Below are 26466 nucleotides of genomic sequence, written 5' to 3' on the forward strand. Positions count from 1 at the left end.
TGCTCTGACCCGGCCACCTGCTAGACAGGGATGCAGGGGAACCTGAAGGAAAACAGATTCAGAGGCAAGTCAGGGAAGTCCACAGGAAAGTCTATTAGTTCTGGTGCTTCAGGAAAAATTCAGCAAAGCACAGCAGTTTTCTAACAGTTTATGACAGAAAAAAATATTTCAGTCACACGCAAACTCTTCTTCTCCTTAGCTGAAAGCAAGATGATGCCTTATGCACTACAAACAACACTTGTACCTTAGCATCACCAAACAAAGGAGCTTACTCCAGGTTTACACACAGAATTAATAAACTGCACAGTTAAACAGTTGTAAAAGCAAAAATCCCTCAATGAACAAAACACTTTAAACATTTAATAATTAAAAAAAAAAGAGTGGGTGAAACAAAGGAACAGGAGTACAAACCAAATAAATAAAACATGACTCCTCATTCAGTACAGCACACACATATTGAGGCTTTTACCTGACAGTTCTCATCTTTGGATATTGTAACAGGGACAAGACAGGCAAAACACTTCTCAGGAGTTATTTTCAGGAATGACCAAGGGCTACAGGCACATTAGCTACTTTGCTATCTTCCTCATTTTGTGTCCCACTAGGCACTGGAGCAGCAATGCCTTCTCGAGCAGTTTGTACGCGCCGTTTTCTTGCAGCTGCTCTGTGAAGTACATGACTGCAACACTACAAAGGCACTCGGACCAGGCCAGCAAAAATCCTGGCTACATTCACGTGAGTATGCTGGCAACACTGACAAAATAACCTCTGCTGAGATTTTACTGGTACTACAGCTGAAAACAGAACATACTCCAACATGAACATAGTTTCCATCACATCACTGCAGGAGCAGGAATTATTTTTTGCTCCAGCTAGTAAGATACTTGACAGTTCATCCAAATTCATCTGTCTTCGGTGCCCTCTACACAACCAGATTTGGTTGCCCAAAATCAACTCAGTTTGGAGACAGATGATAATGCAGCAAAAAAGAATAAACATCTGACATTGTGATTTAGGCAGGAGCGGGTGAGCCAATACTGCAGAGTGAATCCTGACACTCCAAGCGGAATCTGCCAGAGCTGAGGAGTCCAGCCAGCAGCCAAGAACAATATTTCAGTGGTTCAGTCGATACTGCTGTAACCATGGCCTGGAGGGGTTTCCATAGCCATAACCACAGGAGTGACTGCACATTTAGTTGAAAATAGTAAAAGCAGACATTTAAAAATCTATAGCTTGTAGACATCTCAAAACCAGTTTGCAAGGAGGCACAGAGGGGCTTGAAAATTGCACAGACACCCTCCTCGAGCTCACCCTGCACCAATTAATCCTGCTGAAGACACAGTGATTTGAAATAAGAACTCCTCTCACATGAAGCAGTTGCCTGCTTGAAAAAATTAAAGGAACAGCTTCAGAACAGCCAAAAGGAGATATCTGAGACACAAAGCCTGACGGACTACCCCGAGATGCGGCGGCAACACACGCTCCAACCAGCATGTGCTGAAGCCCCATTTATTTCCACGTCGAGCACTCAAGGCGAGACGCTCTCGTGCATTTCACATATGATTTCTATTTCTGCCCTGATGTAAAACACAGTATCACACATTGTGCTACAAAGAAAGAAAGAGCACTGCTGGTTCAAGCAGGTTTTTCCAAAAGAAAAAAAAATAATAAGAAAAAGTGTAATAGTCCACAGCTGCCAGAGGCGAGGGGTCACTGCTGAGGAGGGGCGGCACAGCACACACAGTTCGCTAGATTTTCCCTTAAAAGAATGTCAATAAAAACCGCTGCCAAGCGCGCCGAGAGAAGGGCCCGGCAGGCGCCGGGACAGCGGGGCCGGTCGCAGCGGCTCCGCCGGGGCCGCGGCCCAGCAGCCATATTAGGAAGCGGCTCGGGAGCAGCCGGCCCGCCGGGCCGGGCAGCGCCCCGCGCCCGCCTCCCCGCGCTCCCCGGTCCCCGCGCCCGCCTCCCCGCGCTCCCCGGTCCCCGCGCGTCCCGGGCGCCGCGACCGCCGGACGGACAAGTCGGTGACGGCCCCGCCACGGCCGGGGCGGCCCCGCCGCGGGGACCGGGGAGCGCGGCCCGGCCCGGGCAGCGGGGGAGCCGGGCGCGGACCTGCCCCGCTAGCCACCCACCTTCTTCCGGGGCTGCCATTTCATCATATTTGTAGAGCGGGGACGCGGAGAATCAGGGTCGCGCCCGGGCGCCGCGGGCTCCCGGCGCGGGGCGGCAGCCGGCGGTCATGCTGCCCGGCCCCGCCGCCAGGCCCGCGGGAGAGGAGCCGGCCCCGCCGCGCGGGCCATGGGAGCGGGGCTCGCCTCGGCCGCCCCGCCCCGCCGCTCCCGCCCGCGGCCCGGCGGCAGCCGCAGCTCCCGCTGTGGGCGAGGCCCGGCCCGGCCCCGCCGCTCCGCTCCGCCCCGCGCGGGGGCCGGGAGGGGCGGCCCGGGGGGCGCGGCCGCCGGCAGAGCCCGCCCCGCGACACCGGGAGCCCCGCGACACCGGGAGCCCCGCGACACCGGGAGCCCCGCGACACCGGGAGCCCCGCGACACCGGGAGCCCCGCGACACCGGGAGCCCCGCGCCGGCAGCTCCAGCGGCCGCGCCCGGTGCGCGCCCCGCGCCGCTGCCAGGGCGGGCCGGCCGCGAAATGCGCGGACACGGGAGGGCGGCCGCTCTTCCCGCGGGGCCGCGCAGCCCGGAGCGAGCTGCCCGCTCTGCCCCTCGTCCTCATTCCGGGTGGGCATCTCCGACACAGTTAAACTTTCAGCTGCTGGAAAAGAGAAGTTATGCTGCCCCTCAAAGACATGGAAAACATGCAGAATAAAGGCAGTATAAATGTCTGATACCCGAAGGAAACAGCTAACATTACTCAGTCTTCCAGAGAGTCACCTGAATTATTTAAAATTAAACAAAATGCAGTATGATTTTTTTTGTTCTCAATCTTACAACACAATGAAAAAAATCTAAAAGTGTCTTTTTCAAATTAATCTTTGGCAGGGACTCAGAACTATTTGATATACCATCTCATTTCTTGCATAACCCTTCATTTTTAATAACTTAAATTCAAATACCTTTTTTATACCTTGAAATTCCCTCTACTCAACCAAAGTCCATCCCCTAGAAGCAATCACATATACTGCAAGTGGAAAAAAGTCCCGTTGGTGAAGTCTTGGTCAGCAGAGTGCAAGTTAGGCTGACCAAAGTGTATGAGAATTCAGCTTATTGTGTCATTCTACAGTTCGTCAAGCAGCTAAACCAGAGAGAATCCAGCAGGTACGTAACGACTCAGAGCAAGGAGCTGCTCTTGGGACGGACACCCCGTGTCCCGGAGCGGCGCGCTGGGAGCTGCCGGCGTTCCAGCAGTTAATGCACCAGCACGGCAAGAGGGATGTAGATGAAGCTCCTAATGGCCAAGTCCCTTGGCAAATTCATGAAGCATAATAAAATCAAATCCTTTTATTTCTGACTTTATTAAAGCAGCTTTCAATTCATTACGATTCTGTGTCCATCGCTTTGCCTCAGACGAGCACGCTGAGCACAAACAGGGCACCTTGCAACTGCTTAGGGATCAGAAACAGCACCCGGGGCATCAGCTCCTGCAGCTGCTCAGCAAGTGAGAACCACAAAGGGAGAAAGTCTTTCAGAAAATTCTCCTAGTCTGGGAGAACTCCCTTGAAGTGTGGTAACTGGAGCACCGGAGTTCTGAAAATAATCTCTTTTCTCTAGATTACCAGAAATGGGAAATGCCATCTCATCTCTTTATGTTAATTTATGGCTAGTTCTCATGCAACTTAACATCAACATGTACTTCCAGCCTCCACACTGAGGGTGCTTCAGGCTGTCTATCTGTAACAGAAGAGAGAAGTATGAAGTTCTGATGAAGGTGCTGGAGTCACTTTGGATTATCAGAATACGTGCACCAGAGAAAGTGCTCAGCAAAGGGCAAGAACACAGCAGGCTAGGAAAGCAATCCAAGGACCTGCAAAGTTTCTGCATATTATGCAGAATATGGCTGGTCCATCTACCTTTTGTTCCTGTTGTGTTTTGCCGCAGGACTCTAGCATTTGGCCCTGCTCTCTTGATAATAAAGACTGATTGTTCTATGTTGTGTAGAAGTAGCACAGATTATTTTCATTATTAGGTTACCTGGGGTTCACATCTCAGCAGCTGACTCTCTTCAAAAGATGGAAAATCACTTCAGAAAATACTTTGTTTAGTCAAGCAGAAAAAGCTCGTTTCACAGGGGTATAATCCAGGCTGAAAAACCAAGGAGAGGACTTTGCAAAACGAGGATATACTTATCTGGAAAATACCACTCCTGACAGGAGCAGCAGCTGAGAAAAACTGGTTACTTAACACTAATTAGAGTGTTGTAGACCAATTTAGTTCAAAGTGATGCGGAACTGAAATGAACTGAAGATAGGGAAAAGGCCTACAGCATTCATTACTGACAATTGGATTTATGGAGCTGGGAGGGAGGTGGTCACATAGGCCATAGATTATCTGAGGGCTGTAGGTGCCTGTTAGTAATCACAGATTATTCAGTGGTACCATGAAATGATCAACCAGGTCAATATAAAAAAAGGGCTAGTCTTGCTGTGATACAGAGTCCCCTCTCAAGCTCTGATACCTGGACTAGGACTTGGAGAATGGACTCCTACACAGGGATCTGTGGGAACACTGGACACCACATCATGTGTTTCTCTCCTTGTGAATCATCACCCTGGCTTCCAGGCACTTACTTGTAATTTTTTTCTTCAGAAAGCAAATCTAGCTTGGAGTGGTGTTTGTCTCATACAAGGGGGTGGACTAGATTTATCCTAAATTTTATCTGTATCTTACCATGGAAAGTGTTTGCTTTCAAACTGTTCATTGTGAATGTTAAGGGCTTAAGAAGCTTCGGCTCTTTCATTACGTGATTCTGAGCAGAAAACACTGTGTTTGGGACCTGCTTCTAATTACAACTTCCCCCTCCCTTCTTCCGTAGGAAGCACAATTACTGCTGCTATGGAGACAAGCATAATTCAGTCAAGATGTGGGTCAAAGTAATACTTGGGAGGCAAAGATTTACCAAAAAGTATCCTTCTTGCTATCTGTCCTCTCCTGGAGAGGGATCTTTTCCAGTCTTTCCTTGTTGACTTCCATCACCACCTGCTGTCTTGAGTAAGAAATGTAAATAGCCAAATAAATCACCTGGAGTTATCCAACATCTGCATCACACCAGGACAATCAGGTGACTGATCTGTCTGTCACAATGGGGGAATTTGCAAGTGCCACAGCAAAGCCAGCTGCTGCAGAGGGACTGGCATCCTTCGAGGGGCAGGTTCAGTCACCTCCTCTGCAAGGATTTTCCTGCAGGTTCTAAAGGAACACAGTTTGAAGTGGAGGAGGAATATGTCTTTCTACCTCAGAGCACTGAAACTGTGCCTTATTTTTTCGGGCATGTTATTTATTGTTTATTAGTGGTAGAACTAATTGTGCAACAGGCACAATTCCAAATCTTTAAGAATAGTACTTTTTCCTTACATACCTGTAAGTTTTGACTGCAAGTAGCAGAACCACAATTTCATTCCATGTTCTAATATTCACAATATTCCCTTACATTGCTGAGAAATGTTCCCAAATGCTGTAAGTCTTTGAGGAAACTCTCCCGTTTCACATGCCAGTGATTCCAGAAAGGATGCTGTTCTTCGCGTATTCAGAAGCTGCTCTTTCTTCCTTACCTCCCTCCCTGCTCCCACTCGTTGCCAAGCAACTCCAGCCATTCTGCAGGACCTGCCTTTCAACGACCAGCAGCTTACACCACTACCATTTACTGAAAAAATTACTTAAAAATACAAATTTAAGACTGAGAACAGACATGGCTAAAACAGAACATCCTTTCCTTTAGCGCTTAGATCATTTTTTGGGAACTTGGGAGGTTGCAGCTTGTTTGCAGGCAATAAAGCACTGAATCTGAGGTGGAAAGGGACCTCTGGAAGTCACCTCATCCAACCACCCCAAGCCACTGCCAGGACTGTGTCCAGGCAGCTCTTGACTGTGCCTGAGGAAGGAGACCCCACCACCTCCCTGGGCAACCTCTGCCTGTGCTTGGCTGCACTTCACGATGCCCAGAGGGAACCTCCCATGTTGTGCCCATTGCCCCTGGCCCTGGGCACCACTGAAAAGAGCCTGGCTCTGTCCTCTTTGCACCCTCCCTTCAGGTATTTATATGTCACCCAAACCAGAAGGTGTTAAAGGCACTTCAAAAATTTTGCAAGAAAGCTTTTTAAAGTGCTAGAAAACCTCAGTGGGTCACCCCTGCTACTTCTAATCAAAGATGAAATTAACAAATAGCAGCACCCAGCAAAAAAATGCACCTTGACAATAACGAGACTGTGTTTGCTTCAGGCACCGCTGCAGGTGGCAGAGCCACCATCCACCACTGGCAGCACCAACAGCAAACACAAAGAAAACCAGTTATTCAGAAGCATGCCAGCTGCTCTGTTACTTCTCCAGAACATGCTGGGAATGCATTTATAGATTGGATCCTGTTATCTGGACAAACCACATTTTTTGGCTCCAACTCCCAAATTCTAAATCTTGGCATGTTACTAAGCAAGACACAGGTAATTATAGAAAAAGAAGCAACACTAGAAAATAGAAAATACTCTGTTTAATTGTTAGCATTTCAGAATAGAGGAAGCTTTAAAAAGTTTATGAAGTATGAAAGGCTAGGAAGAACAGTAAAGGGATAATTTAAAGAGACTAGTCTCAAAAATAGAAGCGGAGGAGAAAGACAAACTGTGTCAGTTAATTTCATGTAAGAAATGCAAGTAGCTGCAAAGGGAGAAGAATGGTTTCATTTGCCAAGAGCCTCGAGAAGCAAAGTCAAGTGCAGCTAAGTGGTGCTGAGTCTGCCTTAAGACCCTCTATCAGAAATCTACAGTACTTATCAAACAAGAAGAAACAAAAACTGCTTTAACAAATACCTTTTCTGGAGCTCACAGGTTTCTTTGGAAAAAAAATGGGGGGAGGAAGTTACAGAGTTTTGTGACATACTCTGCATATGAAGTTTGTCCTGCTTTTCAGGACACAGAACATACTTTGTAAACTACAATAAATGCAAGGTTTAATTTAAATTTGTTTGTTTGTTTTCATTTCTTCTGAAAGGAATACACAATACAACTATTGCATTGCAAAAGATCTGTTTTGTCTATTCAAAATTTCTCTTCCACTGTGTGGAAAAGTAGGTACATTACACCAGCCATCCTATGCCTGAGCCCCGAGATACTCAACAAAAGATCCTGTAACCGTCAGAAACAGCACTTATAACTCTCTAAGGAATCTTCTTGATTTACAATTATAGACAGTTCTACTGCAGAACTTTCTTGTAAAATGTGAAACAGGAATTTCTTTTGTGTCTGTTCACATATTCAGTTGGGACAGTATGAATAAGAGATGTGTCACAACTCATCCATATGCAATATCATCTTCTCCCCAAACCACAGTGTGCTGAAACCGTCCAGCAGCCCCTTCCACTGCTACAGGCTTGCAGGAACGGAATAAAGGAATAAACTGAACTTCTGTGCAATGACAAAGTGTCTACAGAAACACAGCCAGTATGCTCAAAAAAAAAAATAAAAAAATCAGATACATCTTTAGAAAGATGTTTAAAGAGCAGCTCTTTCTTTAGGCTACAGTTAATGTGAGGAATAACTTGTCATTGCTGTGTTAGAGAGAACCATTTTAGAAGTGGGAAACCACCTTGAGGTGCTGTAAAACTGTACAGCATCACTAAAACCATTGGAGCAAGGACAATTTGGACTCTGAGGAGTTACATCAAGATTCTCAGAAGAGAACAGAATAGTTCCAGTTGGAAGGGACCTGCAACAATCATCTAGTCCAACTTGCTGTTGGAGAAGCACATCCAGGTGGAGGTTTAACTTAAATTGTCCTCGTTACTGGCACTACTGTCAGCCCAGATGCTCTCACAGTCTGCCCACAGTCAGCAGACATGCCTAACCCAGTGAGGCACAGCATACCCTCAGCTCTCCTAGAGCTACCTACGTGAGATGAGCAGACGTGGCTGTGGTCTAAGTACACTTCACCACCATAATGAAGAGCTTCTGATACAGTTTTAAGTAGCTTCACTACTTTGGACAGTGAGCTTAGCAGAGCCCACCAAAACAAGGACTGAAGAAACTGCCAGGCACAAGGCAAGTCTCAGTCAGCTTTGTTCCACAATGCAGAGGCCAGCACACTACTACATAGCAAAACACTTATTCAGAACCAGACTTGACGTGACGTTTTTCACCGTAAGGTTGTGACAGTATTTAAGAATAACTAAGACAGCTGTCAGCTCCAGCCATGGCTCCAGACTAAAAATACAGAAGAACAGAGCTGCTTCATTTAACTTTGCATGTTCAAGCATCCAGTACTGAAAGAACATAAGGCTTAGAGAGGTACTAAAATTTTTCTGAAGAAGAAGCAGAACCATGCAGTAATTTCCATCCAAGCCTGACAGGAAAGGTGAAGAGTGAACTATGTGCAAGAACCAAAAATGAGAAAATATTCAATCTCCACCTACATAAGTGGTTACCGATTATAAAAGACTAAATTTAAACAATTCTTAAAGAAAAATAAAACAAAACAAAAACCAAACCCACACACCATCCAATTAAAAAATTATGTAAACAGAAGTTTAATACACCATCTCTTTTGTCAATTAGCCTCTTTTATTACTAAAGATTTATTCTAAGGGACAATCTATTACGAGGGGTGATCCCACAGCAGACCCAAAAGCACTGGGTCATTGATAGCCTGGCCTCTTAAACCAGTCAATTTGTTTGCTTGGCCTCAATTCTTCTGACAAAACAGACAAAATCTGTCCAATCAATCTGCAAACATACATCTTAGAGATCTTCCTTCTACAGAATGAAGAATATAGCAAGTAATGTATCACGTGTATGAGGAAGAAAACTCCTTTCTGATGCCACTTGTTGAAAGCTTATGCCTTGGAGTCTGACACTTGGGATAGTCATGTCTATATTCAAGCACAGTCATATTTACAGGACTGTGCTTTTCCTTATTAAAATGGCACAGAACACAATTTGCATCTTTAGTTCTCAAGCTCAAGAAGCACCAACCCATCCTGCTGACACAGTCCCCCTTTTGCCACTAGTCATTATTTACATGGCAGAAATGCTTAGGCCTCCCAAACAGAACGAAGTGGATCCCTGTTGTGGTCTATGGCATCCAATCTCAGCAGAAGAATGATTTTCACTCAACAAGTACAAAATATGCATCTCCCAGCAAGTCAGATTTCACATTCCTGTGAAACAATGATCTTAAATAGACCTTTCAAAATCGGCACAGTTCCAAAGATTTCAGAGTGGCAATTTATCGGTGTAACTACTATAGGAGACTAGTTCGTGGTCTTGTGCACAGACCAGCAAGTTTACAATATCATTAGCTAGCAATAATCCTTTTAGTAGGAAGAATCATCAGTCAATGTAAAATATGGCATAAATATACAAATCAGAAAAAAATCTCTCAAGACTGAAATGCTGTCCCATTTGGATAAGGAATTCCTGACTTTCTGTAGGCGTTCTCCTGGTGCTGCCTTCCAGCAGCTCCCCTCCTCCCTTCCATCTCTCAGAGCCACACAAAAAAGAAGAAGCAAAGCTCAGTTTAACTCTCTATATCCTGATGACCAGGCAACATATACTGTCCCCAATACAAATATTCTTAGTTGACCTCAAAATTTAGAACCAAATTGCATTTTCACCCTGAAATCCAAAACCACATAAACCCAACTTTAGTTTTATTGCATATGAAGCACTGTTGAGTATGAAATTCAAATAATCCCTGGAAGCAGGTTAATCTGTAGAGAGCTCTGCACCAGTACAGAGAACACTGGCTGGCAACAGAGGCCTCTGCTGTAATGGTGGTGGGACCATTCATAAGAAGAAGCAAAAGAAAAATGGAAACTGGAGTAAAAGGATTCCTTTGATACTCATCTACTGCAAATTCATACTAAGATGATCCAAATATGCTTCCAGGTAAAACAGGAGCTTCTCAGAGCTAGTCTCTGAACAACAGAAAACTGCTGAATAAGGCCTTCAATACAGACTGCTCCTGAGAGCAGCAACTTGGGCTTTAGGAGTGAGAAACACATTAGTACTCACAGATACTGTGTCTGAGACCAGGCTCAGTACAGGACATTCTTATATCATGTCTTAGGATCTTTATAAAGATGGTTTTTCCATTCCTCGCAGCGCGTTCCAGCACACGCATCTGGCAGCGCTGCAGGGCGAGCAGCACCAGCAGCTCCCGAGCATGTGTTCTGCATCCAGTGACATCATGCACCCCTCTGCCTGCCAAGGCTCCGTCTCTACTGTACAGACCACCAAAACAGAGCCTCAGAAGCCCCATGGGGAAAAAGGGCTAACTTCCAACTCAAAAGGTTTTCCCCTTGCAAAACCTTATTTAATGCTTCATCTGTTGGGCTGTGTTCTCTCCTACTCACACCCCTTACACTTCCCATGTATTTGAAAACAGTTTTCAAATCATTCCAAAATTGCTTATACTTTATCCTGCCTGTAAATATTTTCTCTTCGCACAAGGCTGTAACTTCTCTGAACAGAACATGCCTTTTTCCTTTTATTCACAGTAGGTTTTTAACTCCTTAACAACCTGAAAACTGGAAAGCCTGTATTTTTAAAAAAACAACCCTATATTTGTTTTTCTTTGCTGTAGGTAATAGCAGGTGATGCAGCACAGATTCATTGCTCTTTCGAGATGAGATCTTGTGTGATACTCATTGCTTATGGTCTCAGCAGCAAGGAAGCTCTCTAGCACATGCAAGAAAATAGCTTGTACCTTGAAGGGTGAATTAGAAGAAAAATTATTCTGTTCTCTGAAAAATATTTGTGTTCATTCATAACTAAATCTTTCAAAACCTTTTAAAGAAAAGCAGACATACAATGAGATCAAAGGATTTAGCAGCCCATGAGTGACATACTCACCTGTAGCAAGGAGAGCCCTGAACCAAGAACTGCTGCAGGGTTAGACTGAGGGTCTGTCCATCTCAGGGGCTCACCTCTGACCACAGTAACTTGAAGATGCCCATGGATTAAGGCAAGTATCAAGCAACCCTCTGCAACACATCCCTCCAGCTCCGGGCAGCCTTGTATTTTTGAGATTTCCTAAGGTACATTTGGACACGAATCTTGCTCTTCAATAGTCTTCTCATCTGTGAATGTATTGATAGTGGAAACAAATACTTCCACAGGCTTCTACAACATCCTATGTTAGCATATCTCACCATGCAGTTCTGGATGTGCATTTCTTCCTGAATTTCAGTTCTGTGTCTGTTTTCAGGGCAAGTTACTCCTGACAGTCTTTATAGAAGGTTTAAAGAAAAGTCATCCTGTGATTTTAGAGATGGAGCACTAATGTGTTTAATGATAATGCACTGCAGCAACCCTAGACTGAGACATAGCCAACATGATTAATTTGAATGGCTACAGTAAAATAGAGGGGGCTAACAAGGCTGTCATTTAGTAGCTGTGTCCACTCCCTCTTCTCCACGTGCCTGAAGAGCTGTTCTTCTTCACCATATGCTTGACTGTCACTGTGACAGCTGTGGACGGTGTAGGTACCAGCTCAAAAGAAGTTAATCTTAATTCATCATCTTCTCTACTAGCTATTACCCTTGTTCATTTCCAATTCAAGGTCAGTTTTATTAAACATATTTCTCTTTCAGAATAGCATCAATGTTCCAACTACTACTGGTTATTCAGCATCAGCTACTATTTAGTTAGATAAAAACTGGAAACTTCACAGGATTCTAACTTCCCAGCTGAGTTTATAATCATGTTCAATCAAACTATGGCATAAATGATCTCGATTTGAAATAACTCAACTTTGAAATGCATCAGCCAGTTCCCCCAGTTCACTCACAGTTAAAACAATAACAAAACTCTAGAGTCGAAAATATATTTCCTTGATTTTTAATTTTCAGAACATCTTGAAGAGGTATTTGGCTATAAAAGTTATCTGAAGCATATTTGGAACTCAGACTGCAGGTTAACCCACAGCTGCCTCAAGTTTCTTGGCTATCTCTTGAAAGCTGTCCCTTTCTGTAGTTTTAGGATGTCCCTAAGGAGGGTTTGGCCATGGAAGAGCCGGCAGCAGAACGCCTGGCCCAGCCAGGAGCTGAAGGGAAAACTGACAGTTACAAAACCTCCTCCCCATCTTGGGCAGAAGAGGTTGTTCCAAGAATTGTGCACCTCATACTGATGCAAAGCCTCTACACTACACACTTGCTTTTGGTAGTACATGTTTGGACTACATGGCCTTTGGAGGTCCCTTCCAACTCAAACCCTTCTATGTTTCTACATCACAATGAACATGGAATATAGACTTGAGGGTCATAGAGGGTGGAGTTTTGTAGGTGTGAACTACAGAAATTTCATCATAGTCTCCTCCAATGGTTTTCAGCATTTAACATGCCTGCAACATGTGGCAGAGGGCTCCTTGCTGGCTATTAAACTTGCTGTGCGTGCAGGAGAGGCATTGTTGGAATGTCAATAGTTCTCACATGGTTATGTTATTTCTGATACAGGCCTGTCTACAGCACTTAGTTATTAAAAGTACTACTGAACCCCACTTACAGCTCTCAGCATCTGCCAGAAAGCTGCAAGCCACACCAGCTCCGTTTCGACCCTTCCATTTGTAACACATCTAATGAGCAGATGGTTAATTTTTGTGAGGGGGGAATAACAAAAAAAAACCAACTTGTGTTGGTGCAAGTGATTGGAGGTGCTTTAGTTTTTAAAAGCCAGTTGTTTTGGACATCTGCTCAAATTCTTGACTGCAGATTTAGCTTTCTCTACATTACCAGATAAATATTCATATCCTGTATTTGTTTTCAAGTACAATAAAAACCTGTTAGATATTGTTCAAATGTTTTTAGATATTTAGCAGTTGGGAAATATTCCAAGACTAACTAAACTTTCTTGTGCCTGGTTCCTGTGTATTACTAGCAATCAAGTCCTTATACCACTTGGTCACAAAGGGTATGTGTTTTTCCATCTTTATTATTGCCACTTCATTAAAAAACAGTAGATGAAGCTCCCATACCACTGTAGGTGCCTCAGATTTGGAGTAAGTTTCTCAAATACAGTCTTAACTGAATCCGAAGGTTACACAATATTTGAAGAGTGAATCTTTGAACAATGCTGCTGTTCGCTGCCCTAGACCTAAGAAGTGTGCTGCTTCCCTGTTAGAATATTTCACCATTCAGCTGAAGAGGCCAGGCTTTCATCCAGACAATCAGGGACTGGAGTGTTCACCAAAGTAGGGGAAAAAATTAAGTAACAAACTTCCTGCATGTTGTACTGTCAGGATTCAGCACATGACCATTTTGTTTACAGGCCATGAACAAGTAGGAGAAGGTAGGAAAGGGTAACTTAGATTGGGTTCTAAGTTCTTATTTCCCTTTTCTCCAGTACCTGAAGGAAAGCTGGAGAGGGACTTCTTCCAAGGGCATGTAGTGACAGGACATGGGGCAACAGTTTCAAAACAAAATAGGGTAGATTTAAATTAGATATTAGCAAGAAATTATTCGCTGTGAGGGTGGTGAGTCCCTGGCCCAGGCTGCCCAGGGAAGCTCTGGCTGCCCCATCCCTGGCAGTGTTGAAGGGCAGGTTGGATGGGGCTTGGAGCAGCCTGGGCTGGTGGGAGGTGTCCCTGCCCATGCAGGGGGACGGACTGGATGATATTTAAAGTCCCTTCCAACCCAAACTATTCTGTGATTCTTCACTCTAAAGTTGATTTTGTGAGTTTGTAGAAATATGTAGATATTCTCAGAGGCACCTGAAGTAAAACATAAACTCTCATCTTTACTGTGATAAAATGCAAAAAAAAGTTAAGGTAAATTAACATTAAAGCCCTTTCAGAGGCCTCAGCATTTGAAAGACCAGCTAGCTCACCACACTTACCTTACTGGAAAAACTGTCTTCATGTCTCAAATTAATAGAATGAAGATGTGCAGATCTGCTACATTCAGGTTGCTTCTTTCTGTTCTACAGTGTGATTTTATAAAACATTAATTCACAAATGCTACAATAAAATTTTAATTAGTGAAATACAGATGATTATTTTAATACAAACTTTAAATTTCCCTATTTTATTAAGCACCAAAACCAACACAATCCACAATATCTTTACAAATGCAAAAAAATATTTACAGCTCCAGAAATTATTTATCACTGAACTTAATAGTACTGAGCACTCTAAACTACCAACAATAAAAATTACTTTTCCTTATTTTTTGTCAAGTCTAAGCACACTTTTGTGTGAGGAGACAGGAGGAAAAAGAAAAAGAAAAAAAAAAAAAAAAAAAAGCAGAAGTATTTAAGAGGAAAAACTGTGTGAGAGTGTAAGAGACAATGGATGTTCCTGAGCCAGCACTGAGTGGCTGTCTTGGATCATTAACTAATAGCTCTGATGCTTACTAGTCTTCTCTGCACAGATTCGGAATCAGTATCATTCTTCAGTGTAGCCCAAGAGTGAGACAAAGCAGAACGAATGTGGGAGGGCATGAAATTATACAGGCAACTGATTTCGTTTTTTTCTCTGGAACATTAACTTAGGCTCTTTAAAAAGCTATGTTTACTATACACACTCCTCTTATTCACATTCCTTTTCTGCTGCATTCCCTATCCTGCTGCAGCTTCCAAAGCCTTAATGATTGTACATTGCAATACCAAACATTTCCCTCTGCAGTTAAGTGCACATATTTTCTGCTTCTAAACGTAGGAAGGCTCAGTGCTATAGCTGTCCTTTCCCAAACACTCACAGAACCCGTTATTTCTAGGCACACTTCTATACTGCAACCAAATCCAAGAAGCTGACATCTTTTATTTAGTACCCATGGGCTATAATAATGAAAAATTAACTCCCTGAAATACAGTGGCATGCATTTCATATCCACTGTACTCATGATAAAAAGTAATTTCCTAGAACACCCTGGTAACAATGGCAACTTCACAAAATGTATCGACATCAAATAAACATGAGTGAGGAGTACATCTGAATTCTACATACTGGAACTACTAGTCCATGTTCTTAGCAAAGATTTACATGAGCAGGAAGCCTTGGAGCTTGACACAACTCTCTTAAGGCATGGTAGAGGATTCAGGGAAACTGTAATTAAAATAAATTGCTATTAGTGACTACAAACCTGGTAACACTACGGCTCACTGCAGAAGAACTATCAGAGGCAAAAACAAGATACCCAAGCAATGAAAAACAAAAGATAATCACAAAGCTTACATGCATTCCTGTGTCATAACCGAGGGAGGCTAAAGGTTACATTTACAACAGAATCTAATATTAGATTGATTGTTTTCCAGTTCCTACCCATTTGGTAAAAGAAAAGCAAAGGAGAACCATTATTTTATATTTTAGACCAACGAAGACTGAATTGTGAGCTGAGAAACAATAGGAAGAAAGTAAAAATAAGAGAATCTGTCCAGAATTCCTGTCCTGAGTTATTCCAAAATCCAGCTGGGTGACAGGGGCAGGGCCTGTGGACACGCTGCCCAACTCAGGGGGAGCAGTCCAGCCAGACAAGCTTGAAATGCTCTACTGTAACAGAAATAACTGAGTTAGTTTTTTCACAGAACACTTAGAAAAATGATGAAACTGGATTCCACTAAGTGTTATGGATCCATGGGACAAATGGGCTAAGAAATTATTACATTCTTGAGGAGAAATCCATCAGTGGTAATAAAAATACAACAGCTCAGATGCAACCTCTAGGTCAGAAAGCCTCTGAATCCCTTTAACAGCTATAGAGTAGAAATATTTGCTAGGAGAATGCTCACCAGGCACATCCTGTTTCCTTGAAGATTCCATACCCTCAGCATTGCATGGACCTTCAGTCTGATCCCACATAGCAAGACTTAGCAAGGACCAGACAGCCAGCATCCCTCCTCCTGCCCATTGCACAGAAGTGATGCTGGACAGACTGCTTGGACACTTGTGGGCTTTAGTGCTTGTGAGTGTGTGGGTTCATCAAATCATCCTGCTTAAATACTTTGTATAATAATTTACATTCTCCTTTCTGCTAGATCTTGCACTCTTTTTTGTGTTTTGTTTGTGATGGACAAAAGCCTGCAAGCAGATAGCCACAATGACTAAAATACAGACTACATAACCCATTGCAAAAATTAAATCTCATTTTTCATCCTGAAAAAGGATGGGAAATTACGCCCAAAGTATGTATTTAGTGCAGGGTTTCAAGAGGGCTCCTCTACACTTCACACAGGAGATGGGGTTCTATTCACAAAGGTTTCACCAACATGCACTCTGTCAGCATCCAGAGTAACTAGGGCTTGGTATACATTTCTGAAGAAGTTCATTAAAAATGCATCATAAAGCCATAAATTTAACATTTGTCCAAATAAAAAATAGGTTTTCCATTAGGGGAATTGAGCAGAGGTCTGTCTAAAACATAACTGCACTGGGTTAGCCCTAACACAAAAAAACTAATGGGATAGTTTTCAGTTACAGGTCTATCTAGCACATGGAACCAGACTCTCACCATTACCCAATGCAAGACTAAGAAAACCCATCAGATACACAGTTTAGTGAGAATATTCTCAAATAACGGAACACTAACTAAAAGGATGCCTTTATTATACTTTTTTATACACATCAATTTTCATATGTTCTATGATTTCTATGAGCTGGCTCCTCAACAGCTGTAGAATGAAAAAAAGCAATACAGGAATTTTCATACCACTGCCAATTTCTGGGGAAGTCATCAGAGATTATAAAAATAACTGCACTGCAGAGCTTACAAGTCTTATATTTCATGTTCAGGATCTTATGATACTCTTCTAACAACTTCTAGAGAAATTCAGTTATTTGACTTCCAGGAGGCAAACTTGACATTCCAAAGTAAAGAGAAGAAGGAAGGGTTCAAAAATAACTTAAATCCAGAAAATTAAGTCAAAAGTAGAGTGTCTATTCACTACGTAACATACATGACAACACTGTTGTTTTTTTTTTTAACTTCAGGGGTAAATTCTCTATTAGTGGATAATGGCCAAACTATTAATAATTTATTTCTGTTGTTCCATAGAACAGAAGGGGCTGTATAATTTGCCCCTTGAAGCAAAGACACTTGTGGCAAAAGGGATGTATCACCTGCTTTGTCTACAAGTTCAGACAAAGGGCTGAGACTTTGGCACTTATTGAGCAGTGACTTTGAGAAAACAATGGTTTTATAGAAATAAGAATTGCTACAAATTTCTTCCCTTTTTTCATTAGCTTGAACTGTCATCATGTGTTTGACTCAGAAAATGTCTATGCTTAATGCAGCAGTTTTCCCCCTGCTGCATTTCCTACCTTTACATCACCATGTACACCTCACACCCCACGTGGCTCCAGGGAAGTGAGATGGTAGGAACGATGTCACCTGAATAAACCCCTGGTGAGCGCTCAGAGGCCAGTAAGGGAAAACTGTTGGTCCCAGCCTTCAGCAGTCATGGACCTTTCAGCAAGCCCCATCACTTAGCTGGGTTTTCTTGACCCTGGCACAGTGCCTGTGGCATACTTAAGTGTTTCCTACTCTTAGCCAAAGCAGTCTCCTGATTTCTCCATTTTTAGTATTTTCTCCCGTCTACCTGATCTCCCAAAGTCTCGGTTTCAGTTAATTTCCTCAGAGACTGATTGAGATCGTAGGTCTGTGAGGGGGATCCAGTGAGGTCCAGACATGCAATGATGTATCAGACTGTACCCAAAGAAGAACTGCAGGTTTGCAAGGGCATTCTTGACTATTACAGAAGAATTCAGGTCCAGCACCCTAGCATCCCCTCCTGCTCTTTCCTGCCATACAGCCACCTATTGGTAGCTCTCAAAGGCAGAAATTCTCACTGCAGACCTTTTAATCCACAACTTCTAAGACACACTCCCCTGTACTGCTCAAATTCTAAGCCTTGGACAACTAGAACTATATCATAAATCCAGGATGATAAACACCTAACAAAAACAGGACTATTTTCTTCAGAACAGAACAAAAAAAAATCTGAGGCACAGTTGTCTGTGATTTGATTAGTCAAATCAGCAAGTAACATAAATGAAGCTAAAGGAAGAACAAATGGGAATAAGGACCTGACAGACACTATGTCAATAAAAAATAGAGCAAACAGTAAAAATGCAAAAGAAATAAGCGTATATATACTGCAAGTTATAAACACATTCCAGAAAGCAAGCAAAAGACACAGCTGCTCTCCTTCCTTTGCTCTGCATCACTGACACACATGACAGTCTCTGGAAGCCTGATTTTTGGCGCTCTCATGCCAGCCATATACAGTTTTATGTGAAAGCAAAAGAAAAAGCACTGTGAACATTATGGACTTTGAAAAAAAAAATAACAAAATAACGCTTAGAAGCACCTAAAATGTAAATATCTATACGCAATTTACATGAGATCCCAGTTACTGCTTCTGAAATATTTGAGCCCAGAGCGCCCTCTCATGTGTAACCGCACAATTCCTCAACTTCAGGCTGTGCCACCGTTGTTACAAGTTTCAGAAATAAATTTATCCCCAACATGAGAAAACTCAGTCCTTGTATACTCAGAAAAAAATAAGGAATAAATATATAATTTTTAAGAATAAGCAAATTGAAAAAATGAAACCACTGAAGAGCTGAAAGCTGATTATAACTCCTCAGGTTTCAGGGAGGTGAGAAAAAGAGGTAACAACACATGCCAAGTTTTAGTCTAAAACTACGGGGCACAAACTCCAGTATTGTGTCAGCAGATAAAGGCAATTCAAATTTCTTATGTTATTCAGTGGCTATGTGCTTGACTCTCAAAGAGCAGGTAACAAGGTACTTTTTCTTCACTACCACCCTTGCAGATCAAATTTCATTTCTGAAATTCAAAATTATTTATTTCTCACAGCTGATTCCTTGAAAAAAGATTTTTAAAAATATCTGCATTTTTGCATTGGATATTCAGATATATGAGGAATAAAAAGTACTACACCATTCCTACACAGTAGTATAACTGGTTCTAGCGGGGAAAAAAAATGGTGGCATAAGAAACTACCACCTTCCAGAAGAGGAAGTTACATTATGGCATTTAGACTAAGTAAAAATATTACAGTTCAATTCCATAAAAGAATATGCTAAGTTTTTTTCTTCCATATACAAACAGATTTCAGAAAATGCAGAAAGGAATAACGAAACCCTACATTCAATGCTTACAACTTTTGTGTTGATTTGTTGCATGCTGAGATTCAAGTACCTCTGTAGGGTTTTCAAATTCTAACACAGTAAGCTGATTTCTCAGAAAGGAGCAGTTTTTCCTGTGTATTTGTCTCAGACAAACATTACATGGGAAAAGATTTTTTTTATTTTTTAGGGTAGCATAACTACAGTGTCATCCATCTTTCCTACCCCATGTTGTACTGTTGCTACTCTCTGCTTTTAAGAATTTAGAGAAAGGAGCACAGATGATTGAGGGATTGAAGCATCAGGTGTGTGAACACCTGATGGGGGCAATGAAAGAGCAGGATGAGGATCTTCTCAGTGGTTCCCAGTGACTGGACAAGTGGCAATGGGCACAAACTGCAACACAAGAAATTCCATTTAAGCATAATAAAAAACTTTTTTTGTGAGGGTGGTCAAACACTGGAATGGGTTGCCCAGAGAGGTTGTGGGGTCTCTTCAAAACCCAACTAGACAATGTCCTGGACAGCCTGCTCCAGCTGGCCCTGCTTTCCGCAGTGGGGTCTACGCTACATGATCTCCACAAGTCCCATCCAACTTCAACTATGCTGCGATTCTGTGAGAAACAAATGCATGAATCTCAAGATAACATAACATAGCAAGTTACAGCAAAACCAAAAAAATCCATTAAACTGTTTTATGCCTGAAAAACTGAAATGCATTTTTCTGCAAATTAAAGACAGATTGTAAGCCAGAGTACAGGACTGGAAAGTTCCTTGCTCATCAAATTAAAAACAAGAGGCCTATTCATGAAAAAAGTTATGTGGTCAAGTCACATTCTTTGCTCAAAAGTTTGACATGCGTCTGAGGGGGGGCACTCTGCTTGCACTTCACTGAGGAACATCCAGGTTGCTTGGGATTGCTACAGCACAGGAAGGCACCTCAGAGACAGGCACTCCATAGAAGTACAAGAGGACGAGCAAATGTCCCTTCTCCTTTTAAAAGGGCTGGTCACATGACTAACAGCTGGAGTCACTTAACAAAATACCAGTGCAAGCTGTTTTGTTGAATTCCCCTACAGTTACATGACAACATCTAAAACCCTCCTGCATTTCAAATACCCAAAGGCTTCCTGGCTCAAAATCCCCCTTCTTTCTGGTCCGTCTTTCAGATTTCTTCTCCATCTACAAAGCCATGTTTTTTAACAAAGTGACTTCTCTCTCCTCCTTGAAAAATTCTGCACTAATGAGAGACTCATGTCCCCAGAAATGAAAGCTGTTTAGCACTGAGACTGGCTGTCTGTCTAAAATTGATGCCTGAATTAGCACACATCACAGCTGTTAGTGAAATCTACATTTTAGCACAGAATTATGCCCAAATTCAAACCATTTAAACCCCAGCATGCTTGGGTTTTTTTCTACAAATTAAGGATTAACAATCCCATTAATCTCAAAATCAAGAACAACTAAAAAGAAACTGTTTGGGTGTCACAGAGTCCCCCATTTTCATTTATCATGCCTAGGATACTCACACTGCACAGCTAGGAAGAGAAACTGCATAAAAATTTTCTAGAGCCTGATGAACAATAAAAAAAAAACCTGCTTGGTGGGAAATCAAACAACAAAATAAAGCTGATCTGATCTTCCTGTAGGGTATTCCCAAAATGCAATTTAATTCCTGAAATATTCTGTCATCTTTGCATTTCTCAGCAATACATGCACAATATGTTCTTAAGAGCAGGCCTTACCAGCCAACCCTCTCAGATCAACACTACAAAGCTGTATGTGCTGTTGTAATTAACACACTAGTCACATACCACAATGCCCAGAGTAAGTTATTGTGATCTGCAGCAGATCAGAACATTTCCTGCTTCCATGGCTTTCTCATTGTTCTTGTTTGGTTTAAAGCTGCAGTAGATAAGCAGACCTATTTGTATACATATACTTGCTTATTATTCAACGTGAATCAAGACTTTATAGACAGATTTTGGGGTGGGGAGGAGAGCCAGGTTAAGAAGATGACTTGCAGCCACAGATTTTCATAACCTAGGATTTTGTTAGACTCCCTTTCACTAGAGGGTTAACTGCAATGGGAGCAGACACCGATGAGAGGAGCTCACCTGGGGACAAAGAACACCAGTCTCCCAGCAGAGAGAGGGGAGACAAGGTCATTGACTGCATAGGAACATTGCCCAGATCCTGCAGTATCCAAAGGAAGTAAAAAAAAAACAAAACAACAACCCACCGTGGGAGAACTGGGCTGGAGGGAGGAGGATGTGGGATTGGAACTCAAATTAACTCAAGACTCTAACTGGAAATATAAGCTGCATGAAAATTAATATATGATGTATCAAAATATAAGCTGTATAACATTCAAAATTAAAGACAATTGTGTTTGAAAGAAAGAACAGACACTTTCTCACTTTCTACAACTGTCTCATTTCAGTTTTATTTCACAGTATTTTTTGTTTTGGATTTGTTTGCCATCTTCTGAAGGAAGGATCAGCTAAATGCATTGGCTTGGCTCTGAATTTAACACGTAGGCCTTTCAGAGTATCAGATATACCCGTTAAGCTCCCTCTTCTGGCTAACTAATAAAATGCCTAGATCTTGTATGCATAAGTTTCAATTTGCCCAGTCATGTCCTGTCAGTAAAAATAAAATAATTACATTTTAAAAATCAATAAAGCAGCTTTGATACTGAAATACGCAACATAAGTGTTCAACTGTAGAGAGTGGCCTCCTCTTGTCTCACACTGACAAGATGCACACCCAGAAAGACCCCAAACCAGTCTCAGTGGGGCTGACACTGCCAGCCCAGCGTGGCTAACAGCCCACCCTCCCAGCCCACAAACCACTGCATGCTTTCAGTTATCAGATATCGATCGCCACCTGCAACTTCTGTGTTCAAAACATATCAGGACAGTTTATTGGTCCCCAAAGCACATCTTTCTTTGCTCTAGCTAGAATTAGAATTAATTGTGTAATAAAAATACAAATAACACATTTTAGAAAACGTAAGTGTTGAAAATTAGGAAAACATACCACACAAAAAATGGGAAGAGGGACCAAAAAATACCCAGTAGCTAGGACAGTGTCTAACTTTGCTGCATCTGACCCAAAGTTGTTTTCCAGTTCAATCAGAAAACTAATTTATATTTGTGTCCTTCAACTAAATAAAAAATAAGCAAAGACTTTTGTGTCCTTTTTCACAAAGGAAGGAGAGTTACTCAAGAGCTCCAGCTACTGCAAGACCCAAAATCCCCCTGCTGCACTGCCATTTTCTGCCACCGTTACAAGGCAAGGCCTAAAAAATGTGTAAAATACAGCTCAGTCTACAGACACTGAATTCATCGTCCCCTCAACGCAGACAAACAGCCACCTCGTTGTGGTAAAATAATGACAAGTAATTAGCGTTTACCTTATGCACTGGACCGAGGTTAATCACACCAGCTCAGTTGCTATAGCTGGTATGTTGAAAGCAGAAAGAATTTCACTCTGCTGCTGCTAACAGCTCCCAAAATCACTAAAGCTTAGCTAATAGGTGTGGCTTTCACAGTTAATAGGCTTGCACCTTCGACTGGACATTCCAATGAGCTTTCCAGATACTGATCCCTTTCTTTGCCCTTCCTGATATTTTATGGAAACAGAATTAACATAAAATACCACCAACAGACTTCATTATTTCAATTTCATTCATGCTAGAGTATTTTACTTTAAATTGTCTATTTAGTTACACTGTTAAATAACTGCAAATGTGGAGACAGTTTATTCTAGCAGAAAAACTGTTCTGTCACCACCAATAGGAATTTTAAGCCTGATCTCCTAGCTTTTTATCACTGAAGTGGTTCTCACTGGCATAGATGTACAACAATGTTGTCCTCACAGAACATGCTGCTAAGAAGTATCATGGCATTTTCAGGAAAAAAAGGTAAACTTTCTAGTGACATTCAGAGGAGAAAACATACAAAAAAACCCTAAAAATAAGACAGAATTGGAATTTAATATTAAGACAGCTACTTTCACTACCTTTGGTCCCCAGTAGGCCCTTGCTCATCATAAATATATGAAAGAAAAAAAATATTTATTATTTAGGTGTTGAAGACAAAAAGCTGATTTCTTTATTAACATATTTGGAGAACCATAGAAACTGGGAAAAACTGGACATTCACCAAGAACAATAAAGGGCGTGTGAAGAGAAACGAACAAATCCACAACAGATGAAAAACAACAGGGAGGGCTGAAGGCTTGAAAAGAAACATTTAATAGAGAACTGCTCCTGGGATGAGACCCATCAGATTCAGCAACTGAAGCAGACAAATACACTTTCTTACCTTGGGCCACTTGGGATTCAGGAGTCGTGCTTTGATGGCATCGTCCAGGGCCTTGTCATACTGCTGGATTTTCACGTAGGCTGCAGAGCGGTTGCTGTAGAGGATGCAGTTCTGAGGATCCACGCCCAGAGCCTCGTTGTACAGCACGATGGCTGTATGAAAATCACCATCATGGCAAGCCTGGTTGCTCTGGCGAACCTTCTCAACAAATTCAGCTTTGCTCAACATGGGACTGTCAGGACTTCTTCTTCTGATAGATTTGGATCCAAAGAAAGAAATCTGGGGGCAAGGAAGAGAGAGATTACATGTTAGTGTTAAGAAATGCTGCTCAAAATAGAAAAAAAACAAAAAACTCAATATTTCAAACTGTATAACAGAAATTAAAGCCACCAGCAGTACTGCAGAACAAGTTATTAATTCAGAATCAGATTCTCAGAAAAGTAATTTTTTAACTTTTTTGAGGGGTACAGAAGTAAGAGCAAAGAGCCTTACAAAACATCATTCCCTATGAAGGACGTCTTCTAGAAGACATATTGTCTTCTTCCAGCACAAGCCTTGCTGTAGTCTGTTTTAGTGTGCTGCATGCCACATATTAACAAGTTTTTCCTCCTCAGCCTTTCTATTTGATTCTACAACACGAAGCATAGTGGCCAGGTAAGAAAGTTTATCTGAATAGGTGGCAGGTGTGAACATGAAGATGATGCTGGCATATCCACAGTTTGAGACACAGGTCACATGGAAGCACGTGCATGCACAGACAACCCAAGGATGCACAAATTATCTTAAATTCAAACAACCTGCACTGGTACATCTGCTCACAAACCTCCATCTCCAGCCACCTGCAGGCTGCAAATCGCTGGTAAATGGGAAGGATGAGCCTTTGGAACTGGGGATACTCACAGAAATTAGTGGGACACATGACTTATTTTAGCAACAGAACAGTCATCATTGGCAGAGACACCTTCCCTGATTGTCGACTTCAGGCAATGCACAATAACAAAGAAAAACTTTTAAGCCTTTTAATTATAAAGATTATCATTTAAGGTGAGCTGCAAAAAGTCCCAGTTCCACCAACTCTGGTACACCCTTTCTCTTCATTTATCTTTCTACACTCCCTACATTCCTCAGGCAGTCACCTGCAGTCAGTAACTGTTTTTGTCACATATGAGGTCCTTGCTTCTTCCAAGGACCCTCAAAAACTCAGCAAGAATATCTGTGTGCAACTCTGGTTACAAGATCATTGTGAATTCTGCAGCAATTGTACTTGGCAAAAGGCAACATACCAAGTGCAGTATGCACTGAAGGGTTAGGCTGCTGTAATTGAGGTTGGTGACATCCATTTTTAGTCCTGCAGACCGAAAAAGGTTAAGAATAACACATATTGTTACCACAGCACAACTGCAGGGCTTAAATACATTACCAGTGCAAGCTGAGGCATATTTTTAGGTGAAAAGGGAAGTAAGCTGCAAATTGACATCCTGTCTCCACCATCAAAATGGTCTATAGATTTTTTTTTTTCCCTCTAAGTCAAACAACAACAATAGAAAAGCATCAAATTAGAAACTACTGATCTCTTCTTTTCCCTATGATTATATCCAATTTTTTCTGACAGGTGTTTGTCCAAACTGTTTCTAAACTTCTCTACTGCAGGAGACTACATGTTTTACTCAGGCAACCTCATTACAATGCTTCATTATTTCAATAATTACAGTATTTTTTCTAATATACACCCCTAATCTCCTTTGTATCAGTAAATGTACTGTTTCTTGTCATGTCTACAGCAGACCAGACAAAAAACTTTGTTCCTTTAATCTGTGTAGTTGCCCTTTATACATTACTCCTGGTAATAGAAGATGATATGTAGCTTGACATTATTATTATAACTCTAATTTCAGCTATGCTACATGTTGCTAAAAATTTTAACAAGAACTATGAAATCCACAGCTCAATGTAAACAGTACTTTTTGCTTAATACATAATTCTAAAAATAAAGATTATGCAGAACAAATTACCCCCTCACATTTTCACAAAATACTTCAGTGAAGAAACAAAATTCTAATTTCAAGTAAATACTCCAAAACCAAGAAGAACTAACTTTTACAGAGGTTATTTTTAAAAACTACTGAGACACTAACCTGATTTCACTGCAAACACACTGCAAAATACTATTTGGATCATGTACATAATGCAATATTTTCATATATCTAGTGCCAAATGTAATTATTTATAATAATTGAAAATCTGTGAGCAATATGCATCAAAATATTGCAAATTCTTTATTCCCACTTTCCTCAAATTGGTGACCTCAAAGCTTTTGTCATTAAGTTGGTCTCAAACCTACCCTTACCCCTTACGAAGGACATCTTAAAGAGTCCTTGGAGGAATTCCCCTGGAAATTGTCTCTCTGCTCATGGACAGTCAAAGAGACAAGAAGGAGAATGAGAAGTAACTGTGCACATACAGTGCAGTTAAAATGCAGAATTATCCCAGGTGTTACAAATGACAATAGTAATAAGGGATTTTTAAAAATTAATTAAAAACATGAAATAAATTCACAAAAGTCTATTGAGTATGAAATTGAAATTGCACACGCCTCTTGAATGTTCAGTAGGTTCTAACTGAATTCTCAAGTACTGTGAAGAGCATTTAAATTTTAAAAAACCCAACTCACTCTGAAATAAAGAACCTTCAAAATTATTAATGAAGACAAATTCAAGTTTGTGTCTCAGCAAGGTGAAAACCTAAAACACATTCAAAAGTTCAAATGTTGCAGTTCCTTGCTAACCTCACTAGAGAGTGCCCCCCTTAGATCAGGAGCAGTCCCTCAGCATCAACATACAGTGTGTGACTGTCAGAATTCTGAAATGAGAGAAACTGAGTGAAAATACGGGAAAGTGGAAA

The 26466-nt window shown here is 41.7% G+C and overlaps 1 protein-coding gene across 3 annotated transcripts in view; it reads right to left on the reverse strand.

Annotated features, from left to right (window-relative positions):
• The window catches only part of TTC28 (tetratricopeptide repeat domain 28), a 114568-nt gene that overhangs the window by 85813 nt on the left and 2289 nt on the right, over nucleotides 1-26466 (reverse strand). For 2 of the 3 annotated variants that reach the window (XM_051633796.1, XM_051633795.1), the window contains exon 2: nucleotides 23566-23844. In XM_051633796.1, the coding sequence (XP_051489756.1) occupies nucleotides 23566-23844 (279 nt within the window). Of the gene's footprint in view, nucleotides 1-2132; nucleotides 2340-23565; nucleotides 23845-26466 lie in introns of those variants that run through there. The other variant, XM_051633797.1, reaches the window with a different exon arrangement.

Source organism: Apus apus, chromosome 16, assembly GCF_020740795.1.
Source record: "Apus apus isolate bApuApu2 chromosome 16, bApuApu2.pri.cur, whole genome shotgun sequence".
In the NCBI taxonomy this organism is placed as follows: Eukaryota; Metazoa; Chordata; class Aves; order Apodiformes; family Apodidae; genus Apus; species Apus apus.